The following is a 24579-nucleotide window of genomic DNA, read 5'->3' as shown; positions in this document are numbered from 1 at the left end:
GCTTTAAGATCAGTACAGAATGGAATCCAGCTCAATACATTATATCTCCTACAGCTACGCCAAATGGTTCTGAAAAAGGGGTAGTCTGAAGAATGCCTTGTGATAGTCTAGGGGGAAAAAAATGCCATTATATTTCCTTCCTGACTGAGGTAGTATGGCATAAGAAGGTATGCTGGTATTTTTTAATAACTTGCAAAGTACTTACTTTATAATGCAGCCATACACACTACTTAATTTGAATTAATAATCAGATTAATTTATTCACTTAAGGTTATAAACTGTGCAAAAAAAGAACAGGAGTCCGGGTCTTCTAACTCCCATGACCCATGGTGCCTTCCTCTAAAACATTTAAAAGACTCTTAAGCAAAATTAAACTAAAAGTAGGCTACTAAGCATTTAGTTGACCAAAAATGTGAACACTTTGGTTAACTAACTTTTTATTTACAATGATATGTGATACCAGACTTACACAGTTACATATCTATAGCCTAGTCTCCAGAGAATTCTGCAATAATCTAAATGGCTATCCATATTACAAGATAATTATTATGAATGTAAATGATAAAATGCCTTTCCTTTTGAGATTTCCATGCTAAATTAACAAGAAAACAAAAGCCATGAAGAATTACAAACACGACAGAATAGATGTTACCAGATTTCGGAATAAAATATAAAAGGCAACTATTTTCAGGCACTGGAAAACTGGCAGTTCAAGATATAAACCCTGAGATAATCCAGACATACAAATTAGCTGATAAAGACTTGTAATCAACTGTTAAAAAAATGTTCACAAGGACTTATAGGAAAACATGACCCCAATGAGTCAAAAAATGTTGAACATCAGCAGAGAAATGAAAATCCTAAAAAAGAATTAAATGGGATTTATAAAACTAAAAATGTACAATAGCATAAATTTCACTGGATGGGCTTAAAAGCAAATTTGAGATAGAAAATAAAGGTCAATGAACTTGAAGTTCCATGTAAATTAGCCAATCAAAAGTACAGAGGGAGGAAAAAAGATTAAAATTAAAATTAAAATTAACAGGACCTCAATAACCTGTGGGATAAAATCTAACACTCATGTACTTAGAGTCCTAGAAAGGAAAGAGACAAAATGGGTAGAAAATATATTTGAAAAAATAATTATAAAATGTCCAAAAACGGGTGGAAAACATCAACCTACAAATCCAAGAAGCTCAGCAAACTAAAAACATGATAAATACAAAGAAGACCACATTTAGGCACATCATGGTCAAATCAGTGAAAAACAGATTAAGAGAAAATATTGATTGACCGTAGCCAGAGTAAGATGAAACATTACAGGAAAACAAGAAAAAATGGACTTCCAAGAAATGGAACGACGTGTTTAAAGCACTGAAATAAAAGTAAAACTGTAACCTAGAACTCTATATTCAGCAAATGATCCTTGAAACTTGAGTGTGAAATGAAGACATTTTCAGCTGAACAAAACCTAAGAGAATTAGTCACTGGCCGACTTACAGGAAGGAATAAAGACAGAAATGATATATGTGTGAGAAAATATAAAAGATTGGTTTGGTTAGTTTTCTTTTGATTTAATTAAAAGCAAAGGACTGTTAAAACAAAAATTGCATCATTTTAAGGAGGCATTTATAAATAGGTGGATGAAGAAGAACACCAAAATAATTCAAAGGACTAATGAGGGTGTAAATGGGACTGTTATTAAGGTTCTTACATGAAGTATAAAGTAGAATATCAATTTTAAGTAAACTGTCATTAAGGGATGCATATTGTAAGTGCTAGAGCAACTACTTGAAAAGTACAAAAAGGCTGTAGGTAAAAAGCCAATAGAAAAAAATAAGATGAAATGCTATCAAATATTTCATGAACCCAAAAGGTAGCAGGAAAAAAAATGGATCAGAACAAATAGGAAACTAATTGCAAGATGACAGACTTAAATCCTATCATGTCAAAAATTATGTGAAGTGAAAATGAGTAAAACACTCGAATTAAAAAGCACAGATTCTCAAAATAGATTAAAAAAAAAGACTGCCTATAAAAGAGAGTTTAAATATATAAATATATATAAGACAGGACTAGTAGCAGGGACATACTAGTAGCAGGGACATAAGAGGGACATACCTTAATGAATGCACTAATTCAAAACCTAAACATAACAATCTTAAAAGTGTATATGCTTAATAACAAAGCTTCAAAATACATTTAGAAAAAACTGACAAAACTAAAGAGATAAGTAGACAAATCCACAATCATATTTAGAGACTTTAACACCCTTATCTTGGTAATAAATAGAACAAGTAGACCAAAACAAAATAAAACAAAACCAGACCTGAAAAATACAATCAACCAACTTGACCAACTTGATATTTACAGAACACTACCACTAATACCTGCAATATTATATATAATATATAATGTCATGTATATGACATTATTTTCAAGTGCACTTGAAGCATATGCTTAACTACACCATAAAATGGCCTATAAATTTCTTTAATTTCAAAAGACAAAAGATTCTTTCAGATTCTCTCAGAGCATAACATAATTTTAAGTTATAAGTCAATAACAGTAAGATATCTAGAAAAGCATAGAATACTTGGAGGTTAAACATTCTGTTGATTTCTCTCTTTATGTCCGTTAATATTTGCTTAATGTATTTAGGTGCTCCACTGTAAACATTTATTCTAGATAACACTCCAATAACATTCTAAATAACAAGAGAAATCACAAGGGAAATTAGAATTATTTTTAACTGAATGACAATGAAAAAAAAAAGCAAAAAGGTGGCTCTTTGAAAGATTAATAAAATTGGCAGACCCCCAGCAAGACTCTTTTCTATCAAAGAAAGAAAGAAAGAAAGAAAGAAAGAAAGAAAGAAAGAAAAGAAAAGGAAAAGAACAACAGGAAAGAAAACAAAATTGACAACACCAGCAGTAAAAAATGAGGTATAACTACAGACCCTATAGACATAGGGATATTATACACTTGATGTCAATAAATTTGGCAACTCACTTTATTTATACAATGGAATACCCCTAAGCAAACTCCTTACACACAGAACAACATAGATAGATCTCACAGCTATTATCTTGGGGATGGAGGGATAAAAAGCACAAAAGAGTGTATACTGTAGAACTATATGATGTTCTTAAACTGGCAAAGCCAATCTATGATGATAAAATCAGAGCACTGATAGCAGCTGGGACAGAAGGTAAAAAGGCTGGAATCTGAAAGCAAAGGGGCACAAAGAATATTTCTGAGATGATGGAAAATACAGACTGTAAAAAGTCATCATATCATACACTTAAGAACTCAACGTGCATAAATTTACCTCAATGAAGTTGATTTTTAAGGAAAAAATAAATAAAAAATACCAAAGAAGTAGAGCTGTAACTTACATAAATGTAAATTTAGTCCAAATTTTTTAATAATTCTTCAAAACATACTTTCTATCATATACCTTCTTAAGACAAGAGGAACCATAAACTATGGGCCAGGAAGTATGCTGGATGTTTTCACTTGCTATTACCTTGCAAAGGTCCTAAATGGTACCTTGAGAGACAGCAGTGTTACAGCTGATAAAGCAGTAACCCTGGAGCCAGAAGACCTGGGTTCAAATAATGACTATATGTTATCTGTTAGACAGATATATGACCTAAAATATGTATAATATGTGACCTAAGTTACTTTTTAAGTTTCTTCATTACCACAGGGTTGATGTGAAGATGAGGGAATATTATTTTAAAGTATCTGGTAAAGCACAACACAAATACAAGTCTTATTACCAACAGTAAGTGCTCAACAGACACCGATTAAAAGAAGAAATGAAAGAGATAAATAACAATGTGGGCAGGGATATAAGCAGACAGGAAAAGACAGGTGAGAGCATGTTCCTACTCACACTTTTTTCTGTGGATGGGTAGGGTGGAGAGTAGAAGAGGAGCTTTCAGACATGTTCCCATCGTGAGCAGCACTGAGTAGGGTAGGGTTGGAATGAATGAATGAATACACTTTTGTTGTGACCTGGATCACAGCATTCTAGGCTAGCAATCCACCGTCTTGGCAGGGAGCATGAGTCACTGACCAGGACTCCAAGGGGCTTCATCCAGGATCATAAGGGTTGCAGTGACTCATCTCTTATTGTGGACCTCTGAAATGCCAGTATAACAGATAAAGTGTTCCAATCCTCCTTATCCTTAGATTTTCATTTTGCTCTAAATGAGACAACGAGAGCAGACGTCATACAAAAAGACTGGCAATGAGCAGAGCAACAGCTTCACGAACACCTAGCTGGCTGATTTTCAGTAGAGTTCCAAGGAACAATGCTAGGTCTGACAGTACTCAAAAAGTACCTGAGTATAAAAATCTAGAGGGTGACTACAAAAGAGGCCCAGATTGAAAACCTGAGAAGTCACGTATCTTCACCCAAACATGGAGCCACTGGTAAGGCACTTAGAAATTCAATACTGTACTCAATTAGGATATGTCATCTGACTGAGGTTTCAACGGAATGCTATGGGGGCAAACAGAGGAGGTAATGAACCAAGTGGCAGGGGAGGAAGCAGTATTAGGGGAAACACTCTTGAAAAAAAGTGACACCTCTGCTGAATCCAAAGATGTTAAGGAATTACTTGGGCAAAAGGCATTCCGGGCAGGAGGCACAGCACGTATAAAGACTTGAAAGGTCTGGATGGTGCCATCTGCAGGGCACAAGGAATTGCATACAGCTGGAGAATATGTTATGAAGGGAAAATGAGGAGACTATAGAGGCACAGGCAGGGTCTTAAGAAGGACCTTTTCTTAAAAGCAGCCTGAAGGAATTTATATTTTACCTTGAAGATGAAGGGAAGCCACTGAAGGATTTTTTTTTTTCAAGTGAGCAGGCCAGGTGCCCCTGGTGGTGACCCTGGCCCTCAGAAAGTGATGTGAGAGTGGAGGGGGGCAGTGTAGAACACAGTGTCTAGTGAAGGCCTGGTGTGTGTGTTGTTTCTCATTTGTATAAGTGAACTACATTTCCTTCACATCTTGCTGAAGAGAAGGCTGCTCCCTCCATCACCTCTTCTCCTCATATACCCTACACCTTCACATTGTCTTATGTTGTAAAAGAATCATTTGGTGGCAAGATTACATTAAACCCACTGGATTCTCAGGTGCCCTGCTGGCAAATATTAGCTCAAGTCTACAGGTGCACAAGTATCTTTCTTTGTCTCCGATAGGGTTCGGAGACAGCGTAAGCCACGGAAGGATTTTAAGCAGGCAATACCAAAATTGAATTAACATCTTTAAGAGATCATTCTGGCAACAGTGTGGAACACAGATTGGAAGGGGACAAACACGGAGACAAGGGCAAGTATTTAGGAGACTGGAGTGATCCATGTGGGGGATGGCAATGGCTGAAGACAGCAGAACTCAGGATGGAGTGAAGATGTATTAGACATGGTGAAGAGGCAGAGTTCTCAAGACTTGTCCACTGGTTTACGTGAAGATGAGGAAAAGAAGGAATCAAGCTGGACTCCCAGGATTCAAGCTTGGATGTACGAATGGACAGGCCTGCTGTTCATGGAGATGAAGAATAAGTTCAACCTGCCCTTGAAAGTATAAAAAGCAACGATACTGCACTATTTAAAAAGAAAAATTAACGCAAACAAAAGCACATGCTGCCTTAGACAGTATAGATATACATCTCTGGGAAAAATCAAACACTTAAATTCACAGAGAGGAATAAGTCAGAGTTAAAGAAATTCCTGTCTAACATATGTTGATGAATGAATAATCAAAGAATAACAAGAAGGCAATTCACTAACAAGAGAGCCATCTACTGCCTTCCAAGGATAGTGCAGCGATGAAATGCCACAAAAAAATGTGGAAGAAAGCCAAGTTTGTGACCACTTCACACTGTACATGTATTCACAAAATATCTGACCCTTCCCACAAAAATTTCCAAGCAGTTAGCACTTTTTAGCTAACAGCCAAATCTTTTCACTTACTTATTTCTCCTAAAAACATCAATTCAACATATATCATCCTTTGAATATAGAACACTTACCTGCCATCATTGCTATCATACTGGCTTTATAGACATTAGTAAGAGATCCAAGTTCTCCTGTTGCTAAGATGGTTTTGAGATGAGCCTCCCCACAGGTCTTGCGAAACTGACGAATCTCATCATACAGGGCTGGGGAAGGAAATAATTGAGGCAGTTACAAAGCAGGCAAGTGATAACATAACTTGGCAGCCATTTGGAGCTGGTAGAACCCATCTCAGATTTAGGAAACATAAAACATTTGTCACTTTCTAAAAATCACCCCAATTTAATATCGCCTAGAGCATTCTGTTGCCATTCACATCCTGTTACAAGAAATGCTTAGTTTGCTACCATGAAACTTTCTAAGCCCCTGCCCGAGGTCCAGAACCATGCCGCTTTTTAAATTATCATTATAATGACATGCAAATTACAAATAATTTCTACCTCTCCCATACGTTGGTTACTTACAAGAAAAAAAGACATTTATCCACCATACATATGGGGGTGTACCCCTCTGCAAACTGAGGAAACCTCAGGTCCTTATTAATTCTTCCATTCACACATAATAAGTTCTCCTGTTAGAATATAAAGCAGGCCTTTCCTGAGAGCTCTGCTAATGACAATGAAGACATAACAGCTTTCCCCACTCGCTGCCAGGCCATGTATCTATATATCTGACTAAAAAGCACTGAGCCTAGCCAGGTATGCTGGATGTATGTGCACAGAGCCAGTTGTAGAGGGGCTCCCAGGTGCAGCCTTGAATCTATTAACCCCTGACCCCAGTACCAAATCTGGCTTTTGAGGGCTCCACTTGATACCCTGAAAGCAGATTTTTGAAAAATATACATGTAAAAAAAAAAAAAAAAACTATCCTCATAACAAAAAGAAAATCAAGGGGAGAACATTTCATATTCAAAAAGAATTGACAGAATTTTAGTAAACAAAATCAGTATAATGAGTATTAAATTTTTGAAAAATTATTTAACATCATCTTCTGTCATGACAGCAGTGGGTTTTGGCTCTTATCCTGTATCACGTTGGCTGCATTCATTCCTTGAACTTGGGCTATTACTACACGATCAGGACCACCAGCACTTTTTTTGTTCCTTTGCGTGTGTGTGTTTCATAGGAAGTAGTTCTACGAGCGCATGGACTACACTGAGCAGGAAAGAAAAATTCGTACTAAGGTTAGGGTTAGGGGAAGTGGTTTTTAATGTGGAGATGAGACTTCCGTAATTCACTGGTTTACTAAAGTACATGTAAAACACTAAAAATTGGTCACAAGTCACCAAACTCAGTCAAAATCGTGCAAGTTATAACACAATGAAGAAAACTTGCCTTCCCGATCCTAGAAAATCTGAACTGAACTTGAAGCTCCAAGTGAAAAGTGAACACAAATAAAAGCAAAAATTCCACTACAGGATGCTTGGTAAATGTTAGAGTTTGTCCCCATCAAAAGATGGCACCCACAGAAGGTTTTTCAAGAAAGGGCTAAATACTTTCACAAATCCCTAATAATCAGTGGTTTTGAGCATTAGAGACGATCTGAGATGCCACACCGCCTACCTCACCCTGCCCATCCTACCCAAATTGTGAGAAATCATCTCACCCACACATCCCATATGACAACATGTGTGAGAATGGCATAGACAACAACGACTACGTGGCAATAACAATTTATATTCTTTTAACTCAGGGAATTAATCTTGGATGGAATGACATTTCCCGAGTTACTGAATCTGAAAACAGGAAGTTGTTCTCTAAGAACTACTGACAAGGAAATCTCTTGATCTAAAAATTCAAGAATGGTACCCCAGAGTTAACTTGCGATTTAATTAATGACTTTTCTTCCACAGTGCAGCGTTGCCATCAAAAGCAGGCTGGCGAGTCAGACAAATGTGGATTTAAAACCCAACTGCATCTCTTCTTGCGTGACCTTGGGCAAGTAATTCTCAGCCTCAGTTCCATCCTTGAAGTGTCAATAATAATACTTACATTATAGAGTTATTATGAGGATTAAAAGGGAAGATATATACAAAGTACTCTGCACATTGTCTGACTGATTGTAAGAACTCAAAAAGTGTAACCATTATTCTTAAGCTCAGAAACCTAGTGAAATGAGTTTTAATTAAGTGTTGTGTGATAAAAGCCAAATCTTATTCATGGCCTGACCCAACTCCTTGTACTGCACCAAAATCTTGTTATATGGATTAGTGCTTAAAATCAGTGAGTCATCAGATAAGGCTTGAAATGTTTTATTACAACATTTGTTAAAGTAAAGTTTGATCTGTACAACAAAATTCTTAAAACGTTGATCCCAATCATATTTAAGAACAAAACTATCAGCCTTTTTCTAAAGAGTATTACCTTTTGATATCCAGTCCATTTCTTTACCTACAGTTAAAATTAATCAGAAAAAAAAAAAAAACCCATGTACTTTACGACTCAATTATCAGCCACCTGGAAGTTATTATGCCCTGTAATCCATGATCCAAACAGAATGAACCCAAAATAGTCATCAGCACATAACTGGATTTAAACAAATAAGTAACCAGTGCCTTCTCATTCTTTAACCACCAACTCCTCAAATCATTTAACTGACCTATCTCACCACATAACAGGGTCAAGTTTTTCTGAGAAAGTATCTCAATCTTTAGAGTTCAACTACTGAAGTTGCTTGTCATTTTTTTCTTGTTACTATTCTGCCCAGAGTAGTAATTCAATCAAAAAGCACACTGGACCTGTCCTTTGGAAAATGTGGCCTGGACTCCGAACAAGCAAATGCTTCTATCTGGGCCTCTGAATCTTACTGAGTTATGCAAAGATGACAGAGCATTCAAGATGTTCATTAGTATTACTACTGCGACATCCTCAATGGCAGCAGATCCGAGAGTCCCGTGGCCCCGTGGCCCCGTGGCCCTGTGCCAGCAGCACGGTACCTGTGCTGGCCAGTGACGGCAGCATCAGAAGTGGCCCCGTAACCACACTTCCCACGGCACATCCAGCTGTATTCTCTGCTCCCCAGTCTTTCATGGACCTGCCTGTTTTCCAAGCCTGGCTCCCCAGGCTTCTTACTCAGTGAGCTATTCCATGTCCTCCTAACAGATGTCTTTTCAGTTTAACCTAATCTGAACTTGTTTCATTAGTTTCCAACTCGTAATTCTAGCATAACAAGTATTTACTGAGAAATCTGGTATGGTGTGGGACAATAGCATTGGTGCCACACTGCCTGGGGTTCATATTCTAGCTTCAACACGAATTTGTTGTGTGATTTGGGCGATTAACTCTTAAACTCTCAGTTTCCTCTTCTATAAAATGAGGATAATTGAGGTATGCACACCTCATGGAGTTATTTCAAGTATCAAATAGACTAATATGTATAAAGTGCTAAGGATGGTGTCTGGGACATGTATTAATGCTCAAAAACTGTCAGCTACTTGTTTCCCTGTTGCTGGCTTTGGTGGTGGTGCTGTTGCAGTCGTTGCTGAGTGCTTATCAGGTTCAGACATATAGCAACTTATAAAAGCAGAGGACACCATGATCTAGGTTTCTTAAAGAACATAAACACAACCTCTTTGGGGCCTAGAAAGCAGGCTGGTGGGGAAATGTTTATTACATCATGAACATTTTTTTTTAACTTGGAGCCCATGCTCCCAGACTCCTGGGATAAGAGTTCTATTACTTGCTGGTTACGTAAATTTACAGGAATCATTCAATTTTCCTAAGCTTGATCACTTAGGGAGCCTCAGTTTGCTCCCATATTTTTGTGATGATGAGATAAAACAGTATATATGTTTAGAATGGAACAAGGCAATTAGTAGGCGTTTAATCATCCAATACTAGATTTCCATATTTTTTCTTACATACTTCCAGAAATGCAAAAGTAACTTTGAAAAACAAAACAAAGTAAGCACTGTCTTAGTAGTTATAGAATTTAAAAATTTAACATATAAGGAAAACAGACCACTTCACTCCAACACAAACGACAGAAGCCACAAATAAGCATTATTAGTGTCCAGGTGTTCTAAGCACCTTGGCATCACAGTGACAGATGACATATGCAAATCAGAGTAACATGATGGAGGGGCCTCTGGGTGGCTCAGTTGGTTAAGTGTCCAACTTCGGCTCAGGTCATGATCTTGCAGCTCATGGGTTCGAGCCCCGTGTCGGGCTCTGTGCTGACAGCCCAGAGCCTGGAGCCTGCTTTGGATTCTGTGTTTCCCCCTCTCTCTGCCTCTCCCGCACTTGTGCTCCGTCTCTCTCAAAAATAAATAAACATTTAAAAAAATTTTTTCTTTAAAGTAACATGATGGCTGAGGTGTAACTGTCAATCCCAAATCATAATGTCGTTCAATATACTCAACGGTCACTTACCTTTCAGTATAAATGAGCAAAACAATGGAAAACCTAATGGGTGGAATTTCCTCCACATTAGCGGGAAAGGACAGCAGGATGTGGATTTATATGATTGCTAGTGGAATACACATGTGGAGGAAGAAATCACAGTGGAATTAACAAGTTCAATAGATCCTCTTTCCAAAAAAAACTCTTCAGGAAGAGTAGCTACTCAAAAGAATGAGAAACCCCATAAGTTTTCAAAGCATCTTCCTGCAAAAATGCCCAGTGTTTTCTACACATCATTTAAACATCCCTGTGGGGTAGCTGGTAGTTAGCTTCACATTTCATATACAAAAAGTGAAATGTAGAGAGATGAATGAGTTGCCTAAAATTTCCTCACACTTTGCTGCCTTTATCCCCCCACATGCATACACACAGGCAGCTACATGCATGCTGTCCTTACAATACGTTCTCAAGGACATGAACTGAAGAACTTAGCACAATATAGTAATCAACACCTAGAACCTAAAGGGATGTCAACTCTCATTTACTTCAAATTACTAACATTATAGATGAACATTATAAACCCAAAAGCTGATTTTCATTTTTCTAGGGAAAACAAAGTTGAGGAAACTGAAAAGTTCTAGGATAATTCAGAAACATAAAACAGTTAATTCTGTACGATTTAATATGCTAAAAAGACCTATAACTTGCTTTATAAGCCTTCTGGTTAAGATCAGAACAGCACATTCTGACATTATGTCGTAGAGAAGTTCACGTGTCTGAATCCGGACTTTTCCGCACTTGCTTGCCCACTGATTAGCCATGTCACTTGGGAAAGTTACGAAACCTCTCCAAGCATCATGTTTCTACTCAAGATTGGATAGAAGATCTTTACTTTGAGAGCTCAAACACATCTTAAATCCTAGAAATAAATGTAAAAAAAATTATTTAAATAATCATGAAGATAATAGATTATTTTTCTCTTGGTTCCACCTTTAATAATAAGCAGATATAAAAATGAAGACAAACTTTAATTTGCTCTAAAATGTTACACTGTTGTAATTACAACAGCTTCTTGCTATTGGTTTAGAAAGATGATTTGGATCTCTACTTTGTGGGAGCTCTCGGCCAGAGAGAGATGGGGAGCAGAGTAGTCTCATTTGGTCACTACCATGAAGGGTGGGGGAAACTTGAGACTGGCACATCACTGGGGCCTTGAGAAACTCCAGGTTAACATGCTGCCAGATCAGGGTTGGGGGGTGGACATCCTCATCAGTGAGGACTGGGAATTCTGGAGGACTTGGTGAGCTCAACCACCCTGGGTGCACAGTACTAGACGAGGGAGACAGCCTATGTGGTCAAGAGACTGTTCCACACATGGAAATTGATCAACTAAATAAATATACTTAGGATAATGGGAACAAGATTTCTCATGACAAGAAAGAGGGACACAAATATAGAAAGGGGAGTGGGCAAGAATAGCCATTTGATGTTGGCTTGTGAGGAAATCATCAGTGTGAACCCATAGTTTCTGATACAGATAGATTATAGATAGATGGACAGACAAATAGATATAAATGCACGGTATTTATATGTGCGCATTGTGTATATGTGAAAATTCATGCATTTCCTACATCTGTCCACTGAGAAGACCTAGAAACAACAGCCTTACAGCAGTGAGCACACCTAGCACCCAGATCTTGGTTTCTAAAAATCAATCTTCACTAAAAGAAAGTAGACTTCCTTGGAAAAATGGCCGATTCCAGGGCTAGCACAGAAAAAAAGTTAAAGATAAGCCTGAAATATCCATGATAAGAATTCAAGGAACTTCTTGAACATGTCAAAGAATAATATGAACATGTCAAAAGGACAGAAGAACAATCTAACACAGCGCCTACTGGCCAAATCTGGGATAATCTGAATATCAATAATAAATAATGACAGTAATGGATTATAACCAATTGAGTCCAATAGGACTCCATGAGCTCTTATAAACAGAAAGGAAAAAAAAAAAGTAGGAGAGGAGAAGGTAATGCTAACTAGTAAGTATAGAAGAAATGATGGAATTAGAAAACCACCATTTGACAAATATCAGAGTAATAACTGAAGAATTATGAATGAATGCTAAAACTACCGAATAAAGTTAGATGAGGAACAGGATATTAATACAATCTCAAAATATCTCCATTCATTTCTGTATTAATTACTTGTTAAAACACAAAATACTGGGGCACCTGGGTGGCTCGGTCAGTTAAGTGTCCAACTCTTGGTTTGAGCTCATAGTCCATGAGATCAAGCCCTGCATCAGCCTCTGCGCTGACAGCATGGAGCCTGCTTGGGATCCTCTCTCTCCCTTGCTCTCTGCCCTTCCCTGTGCTTGCATGCACTCTCTTCTCTCTCTCTCTCTCTCTCTTTCTCAAATACATAAACTTTAACAAAAAACACAAAATACTTATTAATTTTATAATGGAGAAACTTGCCAGAAAGCATCTTAGCCAATTAAAACTTAACATCCTCAATAATGGGACAAATGCACATCTTAGGACTCCCGACATAATGCACTGAGAAGAACTGAGCAAAACTTCTGTGGTATTTCTCCCCAAAATATATAACTTGAATCTAATCATGAGAAAAACATCAAACAAACCCAACTGAAGCACATTTTGCAAAATAACAGGCACCTATTCTTCACACTCAAGGGAAGACTGAGGACTGTTCCAGAGTGAAGAAGACTAGAGAGACATGTAACCATTGATCCCAAAACTAAGACCATTTTTGAGACAATCTGCAAAATTTGAACAAAGTCTATGGATTTAATGGTAGTATGCTATCAGTGTTAATTTCCTGATTTTGATGGTATACTGTGGCTTGGTACAAGTGTTCTTGTTTTTAGAAAATATACACTGAAATATTCATGACTAATGGACCAATAGGTCTGCAACTTAATCTCAAAAAATTGAAATAATTACACATATATAATTTAATAAACACACACATGTATACACACAAAGATAATGAGAAGACAAAAGGCAAATGGGGCAAAATTTAATAACTGTGGAATCTCAGTGAAGAGTAAATAGTTCTGTGTACGATTTTTGCAACTTTTCTGTAAATTTAAAATTACTCAAAAATAAAAGTTAAAAAGATATTTCATATACTATTGTGATTTATTTAGCATATAGATATTTTTTCTTATGGAAGGGTTTTCAAGATTATCAACTATTCTATTTTTTAAACAAAAAATATTTGATTATATATGGTACATATTGCCTGCTTTTTCCCCTTGAAATATCATAGACATCTTTCCATATTAATAAATATAGGTTTGTAGCACAGTTTTTAATGGCTACACAATCTTCCCCTACATGGTCATAAATAATTTATACAATCATTTTTCTATTATTGGATACTTAAGGTTTCAGATTTTTTGCTATTAGGAACAATACTTCAGTAAACGTCCTTATGGTTACATCTTTGCATACATCGTGACCTTATTCCCTAGAGCTTTCATTAATTTTTTTTCTGCTCACCTACTCACATGTAATCCATGTTCACTGTTAAAAAATTCAAACAGTATGGAAACTAAAACTTCTCCATTTAAAAAAAAAAAGAAAGAATAATTCTTGCATGTAACAGAAAAATAATAATCTGGAAGACTATTATAAAAGATGACTGACAAATGAAAATGGAATTCAAACACCACGACTGCAAATTAGTCAGAATAATGCAAAATATAACAAAACACATACACCAGAGAAGTGGCTGGCATAGTGATGTCACATTAAAAACCTGATAATAAATGTTTTGACTTATAATGAGGTTTTCAGGAGTAGCAAAAGTGGGTGTACTAGAAACCCAGGATATATTACATTGTAGATGCGTAATCAATATAGTAGCAAAACCAGCGGAGGAGTTGTCTCCTGTCTGTCCCCCCACATCCCTCCCACTACTGCCACACTGAGGAGGAGAAATGGAGGTCGTAACCTGACCTTCTGCTCATCATTCCCAGCTGAAAAACAAGTGAGGCTGTGTTGATGGAGCGTGTTCACTGACAGGAGTCAGAGAACTTAGCCACACTGGGAAAGGCCTGTGTGATGAGAATGAAGATCCAAGGAGCAGAGGGGGTCACACTGCATCTGTTTCAAGCAGCATCCAAAAACGGTTGACAACTGGCTCTCCCTTCTGCCTCCCTGTGTCAGCAGGAACTTGCGTCTACAGTATTTTACTTTTCTCTATTCAAAAGTATCTTGTTTCTCTCCAGCTTCCACCCGTAAGGGAAGTATATTCTTAATCTTGGGGCACCTGGAAATCCATAAAGTTTTCTGGGAAAGCACTGCTATAGACAAAGAAAACTGTGTTAGTAAAGCTTTTGTGAATAGAAATTATGATTTAAGTAAAAACCCAAGTGTTTAAAGCCTATGCTTCCTATCTAAAAGTCATAAAGTAGTTTCCTTTTATATTTCATGCTACTCAAAGGCACTTAAAAAATAATTGTTAACGAATTATATCTAAGCAATTATTTTTTGAGTACCAGAAAAGATGTTCAACACTGCACATGAATGGCCTGAAAATATCTCTTAAGATAATTATATGTATAGTAAAACACTTAATATAAAGTGTACAGCAACCTTTTAAATTAAAAAAGTCACAAAATGTTCAAGAACAGTTTTCATCCACCAAGGCAACTAATTAATCTTGTAAGACTAAAACAGAGATGAGCTAAAACGCCAGGTAATAAAATAACCTATAAGAGATAAAACACACACATTTTGGTCAATACTATTTGAAGTTTCAAAGAATCATAGCCTAAAAACAAAAACCATAAAAGCATACAGCTGCTATAAGTATCTCGAGCATTTTTCTGTTATAAACAACCCCCAAAACAGAGAAAACACAGACTATAGATTATGTGATTCCTCCTCAAACAGTGTCTATAGATTTAGAAATGGCTTTTCTCATAAGATATTCTGATTAACAACTCTACAAAACAAAGAACAATTCCAATTTCTTTTAAGAGATGTTCTTTCTACCATCCTTCTTGTGTATAAATCAGCAAATAAGAAAAATAAATTGCTGCCAAGATTCAAGATGTTCAGGATCCACTTCATAAGACAGAATGATAGACACTGTGGCATTGGCCCCAATATTTCATTCTCTCCCCCCAAAACTCTTGATGGCCTGAGACATGTACTTCACAAACCAGGTTTAGGAGAACAAATCAGGACTGACGAACTGAAGAAGATACAAGGGGGATCTAGATACAGGACACAAACAACATTTCCAAGTACGACACTGAACACACTATGCTGAAAAATGTTACAGAAGAAGCCACCTTTGGGGCGATGTCTGACAGTGCTCTAGTATGGAATAGAAAGTCAGCTGTAGGTCTTGAGCTCAGAGAACTGGAAGATTCTTGAACAAGGCAGAATCTGATACCATTTCAATGTCACTGGTAATATATTAAGGTAAATACATGCAGCAGAGAGAGGTCATAAAAAAAGTAAAAAATGAACACCTCTATATTTACAGAGCATGGAATGCATTTAATTTTCAAAACCTGTTCAGTAAGATTTATGAGATGATGAACCCCTTCTGGTGAATGCTTTCTTCAAAGAACTGTTTAAGAAATGCAACTTCGATGTCGACTTTAATATCATCATGAAAAAATACCGTATTATAGGTCCTTATCTAGGGAATAATACTCCCAGACAATGAAAACGCCAAATATAAAATCACAGGCCATTATAGCTCTAAAGGACTGTAGAAATCATTAAGTTTTATCCCCTCATTGGTAGCTTATTTAAGTGGAGGCAGAGAGAAGTGAAGTGTTTGCCCAAGGACTAGGTATAAATTAGCGAAATTACAAAGACTAAACTCCAAGTCTTTTAGAGTTCTACTTCATTTACTCAATACGTGTACTATTACGGTTACTTCCCTTGACAACATACTATGAGCATCAAAAGGAGGCGAGGGAAAGAGAAGAAACTGCAGCTGGCATGGAGGCACTGATTCATCTGGGCCAGGCAATGGATGGTCAATTTACATTCATTATCTAATTTAATCCCCATTACAACCCTGTGAAATAGATGCCATTATTCCTACTTTACAGAGAAGGAACAGAAGACACAGAAAAGCAATGTGGCCAAAAGCTACTAATGGTAGTGCCAGGATTCCAACCACAGTCTATCCAGTGCAAAGACTCTGCTCTCAACCCTTCCTGGTCTCCCAGAGTTATCCTCCCTTCTTGTTCCATGGTATATTTGTTCTGGGTAAGCTCTGGGTCTGACCACCTCCAGTGATGACTGGCTTATATGCTGGCTGGCTGGCTGGCTGGGTGCCCCTGCCTGTCTCCTAGTCCAGCACAACATTCCAGGGAGAGGAAAGCCATCCTTTTCCCGAGAGCATAAGAGGTAGATGTACTTTTTGGCTAATCTTGACAGAGAAAGAAACTCTTTATCCATTAAGCCTTCTATTATAGCCAACTGCAGATCCAGACTAAATAGAAACACACAGGGAATACTATTTGTATTAACTAACCAATATATAAATTCAACAATGCTTCAATCATCCTGCACCCAAACTATGTGGAACCAAGAACAAGAAGTATTTTTTTTAAAAATAGATGTGGGGCGCCTGGGTGGTTCAGTCAGTTAAGTGTCTAACTCTTGATTTCAGCTCAGGTCATGATCTCACAGTTCGTGAGTTCAAACCCTGCATCGGGCTCTGCATTCACAGCACAGAATCACAGGGATTCTGTCTCCCTTTCTCTCTGCCCCTCCCCCTGCCTCTCTTTCTCTCAAAATAAGGAAAAATAAACTTAAAAAAAAAATAGATGTTTCAAGTTAGTGATTCTCTACAACTATGGGATGGTAGGGGAGAGGGTGGAACCAAAATCACCTGGGACAATTTTCACAGTAAAGAAGCCTATCCCCTCAGTCCAACACCCAACCCCAATAGTACATATACTCAGGAGGGATATTCTAGGTTCCAGGAAGAGAGGAGTTCGGGCAAGTAATCTGAAAGCATTTTGTCAGGTAATTCTAAGAACCAGCATAACATACCATATATACCCTATATCCAAGTAAAACTACTGTCCTGAGGGATAAGTGAGATGGTGTACGTTTCTATGCCTGGACAGGAAGGACTAAAGGAAGTACAGGCAGGGAAAGACAGAGTACTATAAAGAGCAAAACAGGATCTGACAGTAAAAGGCTTACCAGAAAAGGGCCAGGCGAAACAACAAGAACAAAACTTTTTAAATAGAAGATATATGAAGTCAAAAGGCACAGGGGTCTGAAGTGTTAGCTGTGGGGAGGATCACCTCCAGGGTTTTCAGCAGCCAGAGAGCATCACTGTGCTCCAGAACAATCCAATCACTAACACCACAGTTTGGAAACTAACCTGTATTTAAGAGAAAGTGTTCAAATCAAATACTTTTTAATGGATTTCTTTCTAAAATGGCTAGATTCTCTGATCTGATCAAGATTCAACCGTTCTACTTACATAAAAATGACGCATGAAAAGCAGCATGGTTTAGTGGGGAAACTGAGCATGAGTTCTGGAGTCAAGCAGATGTAGGTTCCAGTACTTGGGAGGTTTTATGGTCTTCAGTATAGGGAATGTGGCTGAAATCGGAGAGGTCAGGAGGTTTTCAAGGGGGAGTGTGCAAAGTGTGAGAAGTTTGAGAGCTTGTTGGGACCTAACCTGAAGACCGCCAACACTTCAGGGATGACGGAGGAGAGAGAGGACCTTGCATACAAGACACAAGGACACAGGAGTCATCAGAAACTTGAAGGAAAACCTGAAGAATTTAGGATTACCAAAGCCAGGCAAAAAGAGTGTTTCCAGAAGAACTGTGCACTGTGTCAAATGCTGAACAGTAGAGCTAAACAAACAACTGCAGAATATTCCCTGGGCATGGGAAAATAAGAGGACATTGGCATCTTGATTAGTACAGATCCAAGGGAAACAAGTAAATATAACTCTTTTAAGAATTGTAGCCATGAGGGAAAGAACAGAAAGGTAGACTTAGCTGGAGATGAGGGGGAAGGTTGACATGTGAGCATTTTTTTAATGGATAAGAAAAGCTTACATTATGTTTAGGTGTTGATGGGAATAGATCGTAGAGACAGATGAAAGATACAGGAGAAAAAAATGGTCAACAAATGGAGTAAGGCCTCTGAAAATGTGGGAGGATATGAGAGCCACTGCACAGAGGAGGGACTGGACTTAGGAGGAAGGAAAAGGAGGAACAAAGGAAAGCAGAGCTGATGCAAGGACCTCAAGGGAGACCCTGTCTACTGGTTTCTATTTTCTCTAGAAAGGAGCAGGTAGGTCTTCTGCTGAGAGTGAAGGAGCCTCAAGATGGGCAGAAGAATTAGAAGCTTGAGGAGAAAGAAACTTTAAATTGTCACCAAAGAGAATTAAAGAAGAGGAATACAGGCCCCCCTCCAGTCTCTTTGAGTTCATGCCCGAAACTGTGGACCCTGTGACCATGAGCACTGATTAGGATACAGTCTGAATGGCCAGGTTTAAAAATGGGACTCTTTTGTGCTTTAACCAGGGTCCTACACACCTCAGCGCACAGAGAGGAGAGGAATCTAGACTTGAACGTTTGAACGTATAATAGCCTCACAGACATTTCCATCAGCAAATTCCAAGAAATCAACTCTAGGGGCGCCTGGGTGGCTCAGTCGGTTAAACGTCCGACTTCGACTCAGGTCACGATCTCGCGGTCCATGAGTTCGAGTCCCGCATCGGGCTCTGGGCTGATGGCTCGGAGCCTGGAGCCTGCTTCCGATTCTGTGTCTCCCTCTCTCTCTGCCCCTCCCCCGTTCATGCTCTGTCTCTCTCTGTCTCAAAAATAAATAAACGTTAAAAAAAATTTAAAAAAAAAAAGAAATCAATCCTAGGCTCATATTTTAGTAAACAGCTAATATCAAAGCATGACACTGAAAAATACAGTACATAATCAAATTGAGGCAAATTAAGACAAAATACCGCAGTGAAAAAAAGGCCTCAGTCATTGCAGGTTTCTATTTAGAATTAAATTTCCAGTATTAAATGTTCCTTTTCAATTTGTTTTGGGTCAAGAGGTTATTAACACCATAAAAAAGTTAATAGGAAAGTATGGTCTAGGACAAAGATGTGTTATTATATTTTACATGAATGCCTGTTATTAGGAAATTATCAGTTCCTAAAAACAACCATTCCTAGTTCATTAAGGGACAATTACATCAAAACTCATCTCCTATTATATTTTATTCCTCAATTAGTATTCTAGAGACAAGAGCACAAGTTATAATAGAAACCATACTTCTATGTCTACAACTGTTAAATAAAAGATATAGGACATACAGTTTTTTTTTATCTAACCAAATCATATAGTTTATTTCCAAATTTGTTTTAAGTATTATGTTTATTCATTTTTCTCCTCTTACCCTGGCCCAAAATCTTAATTGAAATCTATGACTAGAAGGAAACAAGAATTAATATATAGGGACAAGAGACATCTATTTAAAAGCCTGGGTGGTTTAGTTGGTTAAGCATCCGACTCTTGATTTCAGTTCAGGTCATGATCTCACCTCTCCACAGTTCATAAGATCATGCCCTGCACTGGGCGCCATGCTAACGGCACAGAGCCTACTTGGGATTCTCTCTCCATTTTTCTGCCGCTCTCCTGTTCACATGCATGTGCACTTTCTCTCAAAAAAAAAAAAAAAGAACTTAAAAAAAAATGTTTGCAATCGGTCAAAGCTCACATGACCATAGGAAAAGGAACAAAAATCAAAAGCACAAAAAGACATTTGTGAACTGTCAAGAATTTAAACCTGGCAAGGATTAAAAATGTTGATGAAGTATAGTTGGGAGTACAGGGCAACAGGAATGGCTTTAACATTTGTTCTAGATCATTCAGAACTGTGGTATCAGTGACTGCATCACAGTGATACTCTCAGTGCTGCTAAGATCTCTGAGATGACCTGCCCCACAGCTAATGGCACTGTGCCTTTTGACTTCATGTATCTTTTTATTTAAATATTTGTGTTACTGTTGTTTCACCTGGCCCTTTGCTGTTAAGCTTTTTACTGTCAGACCCCGTTTAGCTCCCTATGGCTAAACTGTCCTTCTCTGCCTTCTGTCCTTCTCTGCCAGAACTTCCCTCAGTCCTTTCCGTCTGGGCACAGAAATGTACACCATCTAACTTATTAGGAATGTTAATATTCTAAGCTAAAAGACTACATTTTCCCGGCTTCACTTGCAGCCAAGATGGCCACTGACTCAATTTGAGCCACGGAGGTGTAAGCAAAAATGGTGTATGAGATTTTTAGGATAGGACAGCCCTTCTTTGCTATTATCTAGGAAATGAGTGGAAAGACAGGAGCTTCAGGAGCCATCTTAGAGAATGGCGTGCCCTTAAGCATGAGAGCAGAAGCCAGACACTTTGGAAGTAGAAGAAAAAAGTAGCATAGGTCACCCCTGAAATACCTACCTCTAGACTTTGTACAAGAAAATAAATCCTGAAGTATTTAAACTACTGACTGAATCTTTGCCTACTCCATAACCAAAGCAATTCTTAATGAATAAACAATGGAATTAGGATTTATAGATGTTAGGGGCACCTGGGTGGCTCAGTTGGTTAAGCGCCCGACTTTGGCTCAGGTCGTGATCTCACAGTTTGCAGATTTTGGACCCCGCATCGGGCTCTGTGCTAACAGCTCAGAGCCTGGGGCCTACTTCAGATTCTGTGTGCGTCTCTCTCTCTCTGCCCCTCCCCTGCTCATGCTCTCTCTCTCTCTTTCTCACACACACACACAAATACATAAACATTAAAAAAAAAAAAGGATTTATAGATGTTAAGTTAGATGGACTGATGGAGAGAAAGAAGAGTACCTGGGTGGCCCAGTCAGTTAAGTGTTCAACTTGGCTCAGGTCATGATCTCACGGTTCATGAGTTCGAGCCCCATGTCAGGCTCTGTGCTGACAGCTCAGAGCCTAGAGCCTGTTTTAGATTCCGTGTCTCCTTCTCTCTCTTCCCCTCCCCTGTTTGCATTTTGTCTCCCTCCCAAAAATAAATACACATCAAAAAAAAAATTTTTTTTAAAGACTCACAGAAAGATATCCAAGAGATACTGGCAAGTCCAATAAGTAGGTTAAGAAAAAATACATTAAATATAATCCTACTGTTTACTTAAACTTTGAAAAAGGGTGTCAGTTGCAGGACGTCTGGGTAGCTTTGTTGATTAAGGATCTGACTCTTGACTACAGTTCAGGTCGTGATCTCATGGTTCACAAGTTGGAGCCCCGTGTCGGGCTCAGTACCGACAGTGCAGAGCCCGCTTGGGATTCTCTCTCTCTTCTTTTTCTGCCCTTCCCCTGCTTGTGCGCTATCCCTGTCTCTCTCAAGATAGATAAACTTAAAAAAAAAAAAAGCTTTAAAAAAATTTTTAGTTGAACTACTTTTATGATTCTTTTGAAATAGAAAATTGTACTTATTTTAGCTATCAACCATCTCTAGTATACAAAATATATTTAAGGCACAGGTCAAATCTATTTTTTAATATTTAATTATAAAAAGTTTGTTATTGAAATGGGTGATGTTTTTCATAATTGGTGCGATAGTAAATTATGAATCTCAAAGGTAAATATAATAACCCCTAGGAACTATGTGTAAGAATAGCAGGAATAAAGCAGACTTCGCAGACTTACTACTAATCCCACCTCCACAAAATCCACAAAGATTAACATAAAAAAGGGAAGTTTCCTCCACATATTAAACTGCATAAATGACTTGCCTAGAGTGATTTATGTATTGAGTAATAAAATACTGGAGGACAGAATAAAAGTTAACAGTCTACTGCATAGAAATAACCACTCACCTAAGCACTCAAAGGGATCTAAAAAGTTCACATAGGTGGGCAACTGTCTAGGATTTGTGAGGGGAACAAGGATGAGCAATACCAGCCGTGTTTTCTCTGAAATTCGCCTTCTGATCTAGTGACTTGTAATCTAGAACAATGACTTCCAAAACATGCTGCCTCTTTTCCAATCGTCTCCATTTCATTCACTAGGACAGAACTAGGCCTCCCTCTTAGGTAAGGACTTGCACATACCTTCCCACTGGCCTGTCAGCACCAAGGTCCTGTTAATTACCACATCAATTTCCGTAGCTCCATCTTCCACAGCCAATCTGATCTCTTCCAATCGTGTTTTTAAATGAGTCTGTCCAGCCGGAAAGCCAGTGGCCACTAGTAAAGAGAGGGAAAAAGAAGGAAGGAAGGGAGGGAGGGAGGAAGGAAGGAAGCAAAGAGAGGGAAGGGAGGAAAAAAGGAAGGAAGGGAGGAAGGAAAGAAGACAAATTTTAGTTGGTTTCTCAACAAGGAATTTGATACAAAAACACAAAAAACAACAACAAACAGCATTTAGACTAAAGCATTAATGACACTAAAGAGCTTCACGCTTATGTTGCAAAGTGAAGTGTGAAGAAATAGAAGGTCATCTCATATAGCGTTATTGGTATTAGGATAAATATTAGTATTGCATCGTCTGGAAAACCTGAAAGTAAGTTGCTACAGTGATGCTCATGAGGGGGCTCTAAGTAAACAGATACTAAGAGAATATGTTATCATCACACCGAGTCATAAAACAGTAGCTGTAGCCCTGTCTTGATGGACCCTGGTTAATTATGGATCCTACTCCTAATCAAGTTGGCTATCATTGTATTCTTGATTTACTCACTCACACTTACAGCTGTGGTAACCAAATTGCAGTATAGTTTTTTCCCACTGCCTATCTTAAAATGAATAGCTAAGCAGATGAGAATAAAGGGAAGAGACAGCAGGAGGGAAAGGTACCTAATTTGTCCACAAAATCGGGACAGGGGTGAGGTGGGAAGAACAGGACAAAACAAAGTACAAAACAAAACAAAAAACAAAAACGAAAAGAAAATACAGCCACACTTCTGAAAACCTATTATATTTTTTACACGTGCATCATTAATTCCATTTCTATGACTAAAGATAACCTTTTGTATTTCCTTGATGTTATTAAATTCCTTGGGTCTGCTATCTTACAGGAGAGCACGTTTCCCTGTTGTATAAAAGAAAAGCTGAATTGACAGAAGCTGATGAAAAATTAAGGCAGCTGCCAAATACTGTGGGAATCCTCACAAATGGCTTGTATATCAATACTGTATACTATGTTTCTTTTGATGTATCCCTAATAAAATAAATTAATCATCTTTTTAGACTCCTTTTTCAAGGCCCCAGGATATTCCTCTTAACATCTTCTAAAAGTACAATCTAATTTTATATCTGTCCATCCATATACTCACACACACTCAGCTACACAGAAGCTTTTAAGACTCTTCTTTCCTTCATGCCAAGTCCTACTGAGTCTCTCTTAAGCCAATAACTCCTGAACATACCCTCTCTTCTTTATCTCCCAGGCTTTGGAGTGGCTCTCCTCACCTCCCACAGGGACTGTGGTAAGTCCCCCTAACATCCTGTCACCCCTCCTTAATGTGTCCAGTACCATCTCCTGACCCACTACAGCATAAAGCTGATCATGACATAACCTCTTCTCAAAACCTTGCAGTATGTGCCCCATCACCAGAATGAGCCCAAAGGCCACTGCCGAGCCTAGTTTCCCTATGGGATCCGGCCTTGATCTACCTCTCCAGCTTCAACTCACAGAGCCCCTTGCCCCCTTGCCCCAATTTAGACCCAACAACTGCAAGCCATGTACAGTTCCCTGAACACGCTCCTGTGCCTTCACACACGCTAGTTCCTCTGTCTAAAATCATTCGCTAACTCACCAACACGCCTCCTTACCCTTTAAGACCCTATGCAGCTATTAGCTCCTCTATGAAGAATCCTCTTACTCTCTGTCACCAACCTCTGCAAAATAAATCACTCCCTGCTCAGAGTTACAAGTGTAGCTTCTGCATATCTCTATTAGCATATTTTGCATACATATAATACTATATACCCTGCATGATGATGTTTTAAACTTGATTATTCCTCCTAAACAACTAAGTTTCCTTAAGGACCGGGAAACACTTCTGTATTCTTGGGAATTCACATGGTCAGCTACTTAGCAGGCAATCAGATACTGAGAGAATGAGTAAATACAAATAATTAAATAGATAAAACTAATTAAAATAATATAAAATTATATATAAAGCCTCCAGGAGTTTTGAGGTGAAGAACCGGAAA

At 38.2% G+C, this 24579-nt stretch overlaps 1 protein-coding gene across 1 annotated transcript in view; it reads right to left on the bottom strand.

Moving 5' to 3' along the window:
* DERA (deoxyribose-phosphate aldolase) overlaps positions 1-24579 on the bottom strand; it is a 117529-nt gene that overhangs the window by 40578 nt on the left and 52372 nt on the right. The window contains exons 5-6 of the mRNA XM_042991837.1: positions 22477-22611; positions 6047-6175 (exon numbers count right to left, since the gene is read on the bottom strand). Coding sequence (XP_042847771.1) covers positions 6047-6175; positions 22477-22611 — 264 coding nt within the window. The remainder of the gene's footprint in view (positions 1-6046; positions 6176-22476; positions 22612-24579) is intronic.

Source organism: Panthera tigris, chromosome B4, assembly GCF_018350195.1.
Source record: "Panthera tigris isolate Pti1 chromosome B4, P.tigris_Pti1_mat1.1, whole genome shotgun sequence".
NCBI classification, from domain to species: Eukaryota; Metazoa; Chordata; class Mammalia; order Carnivora; family Felidae; genus Panthera; species Panthera tigris.
The sequence above is the reverse complement of the archived record's forward strand: the minus strand, read 5'-3'. Positions and strand labels throughout refer to the sequence as shown.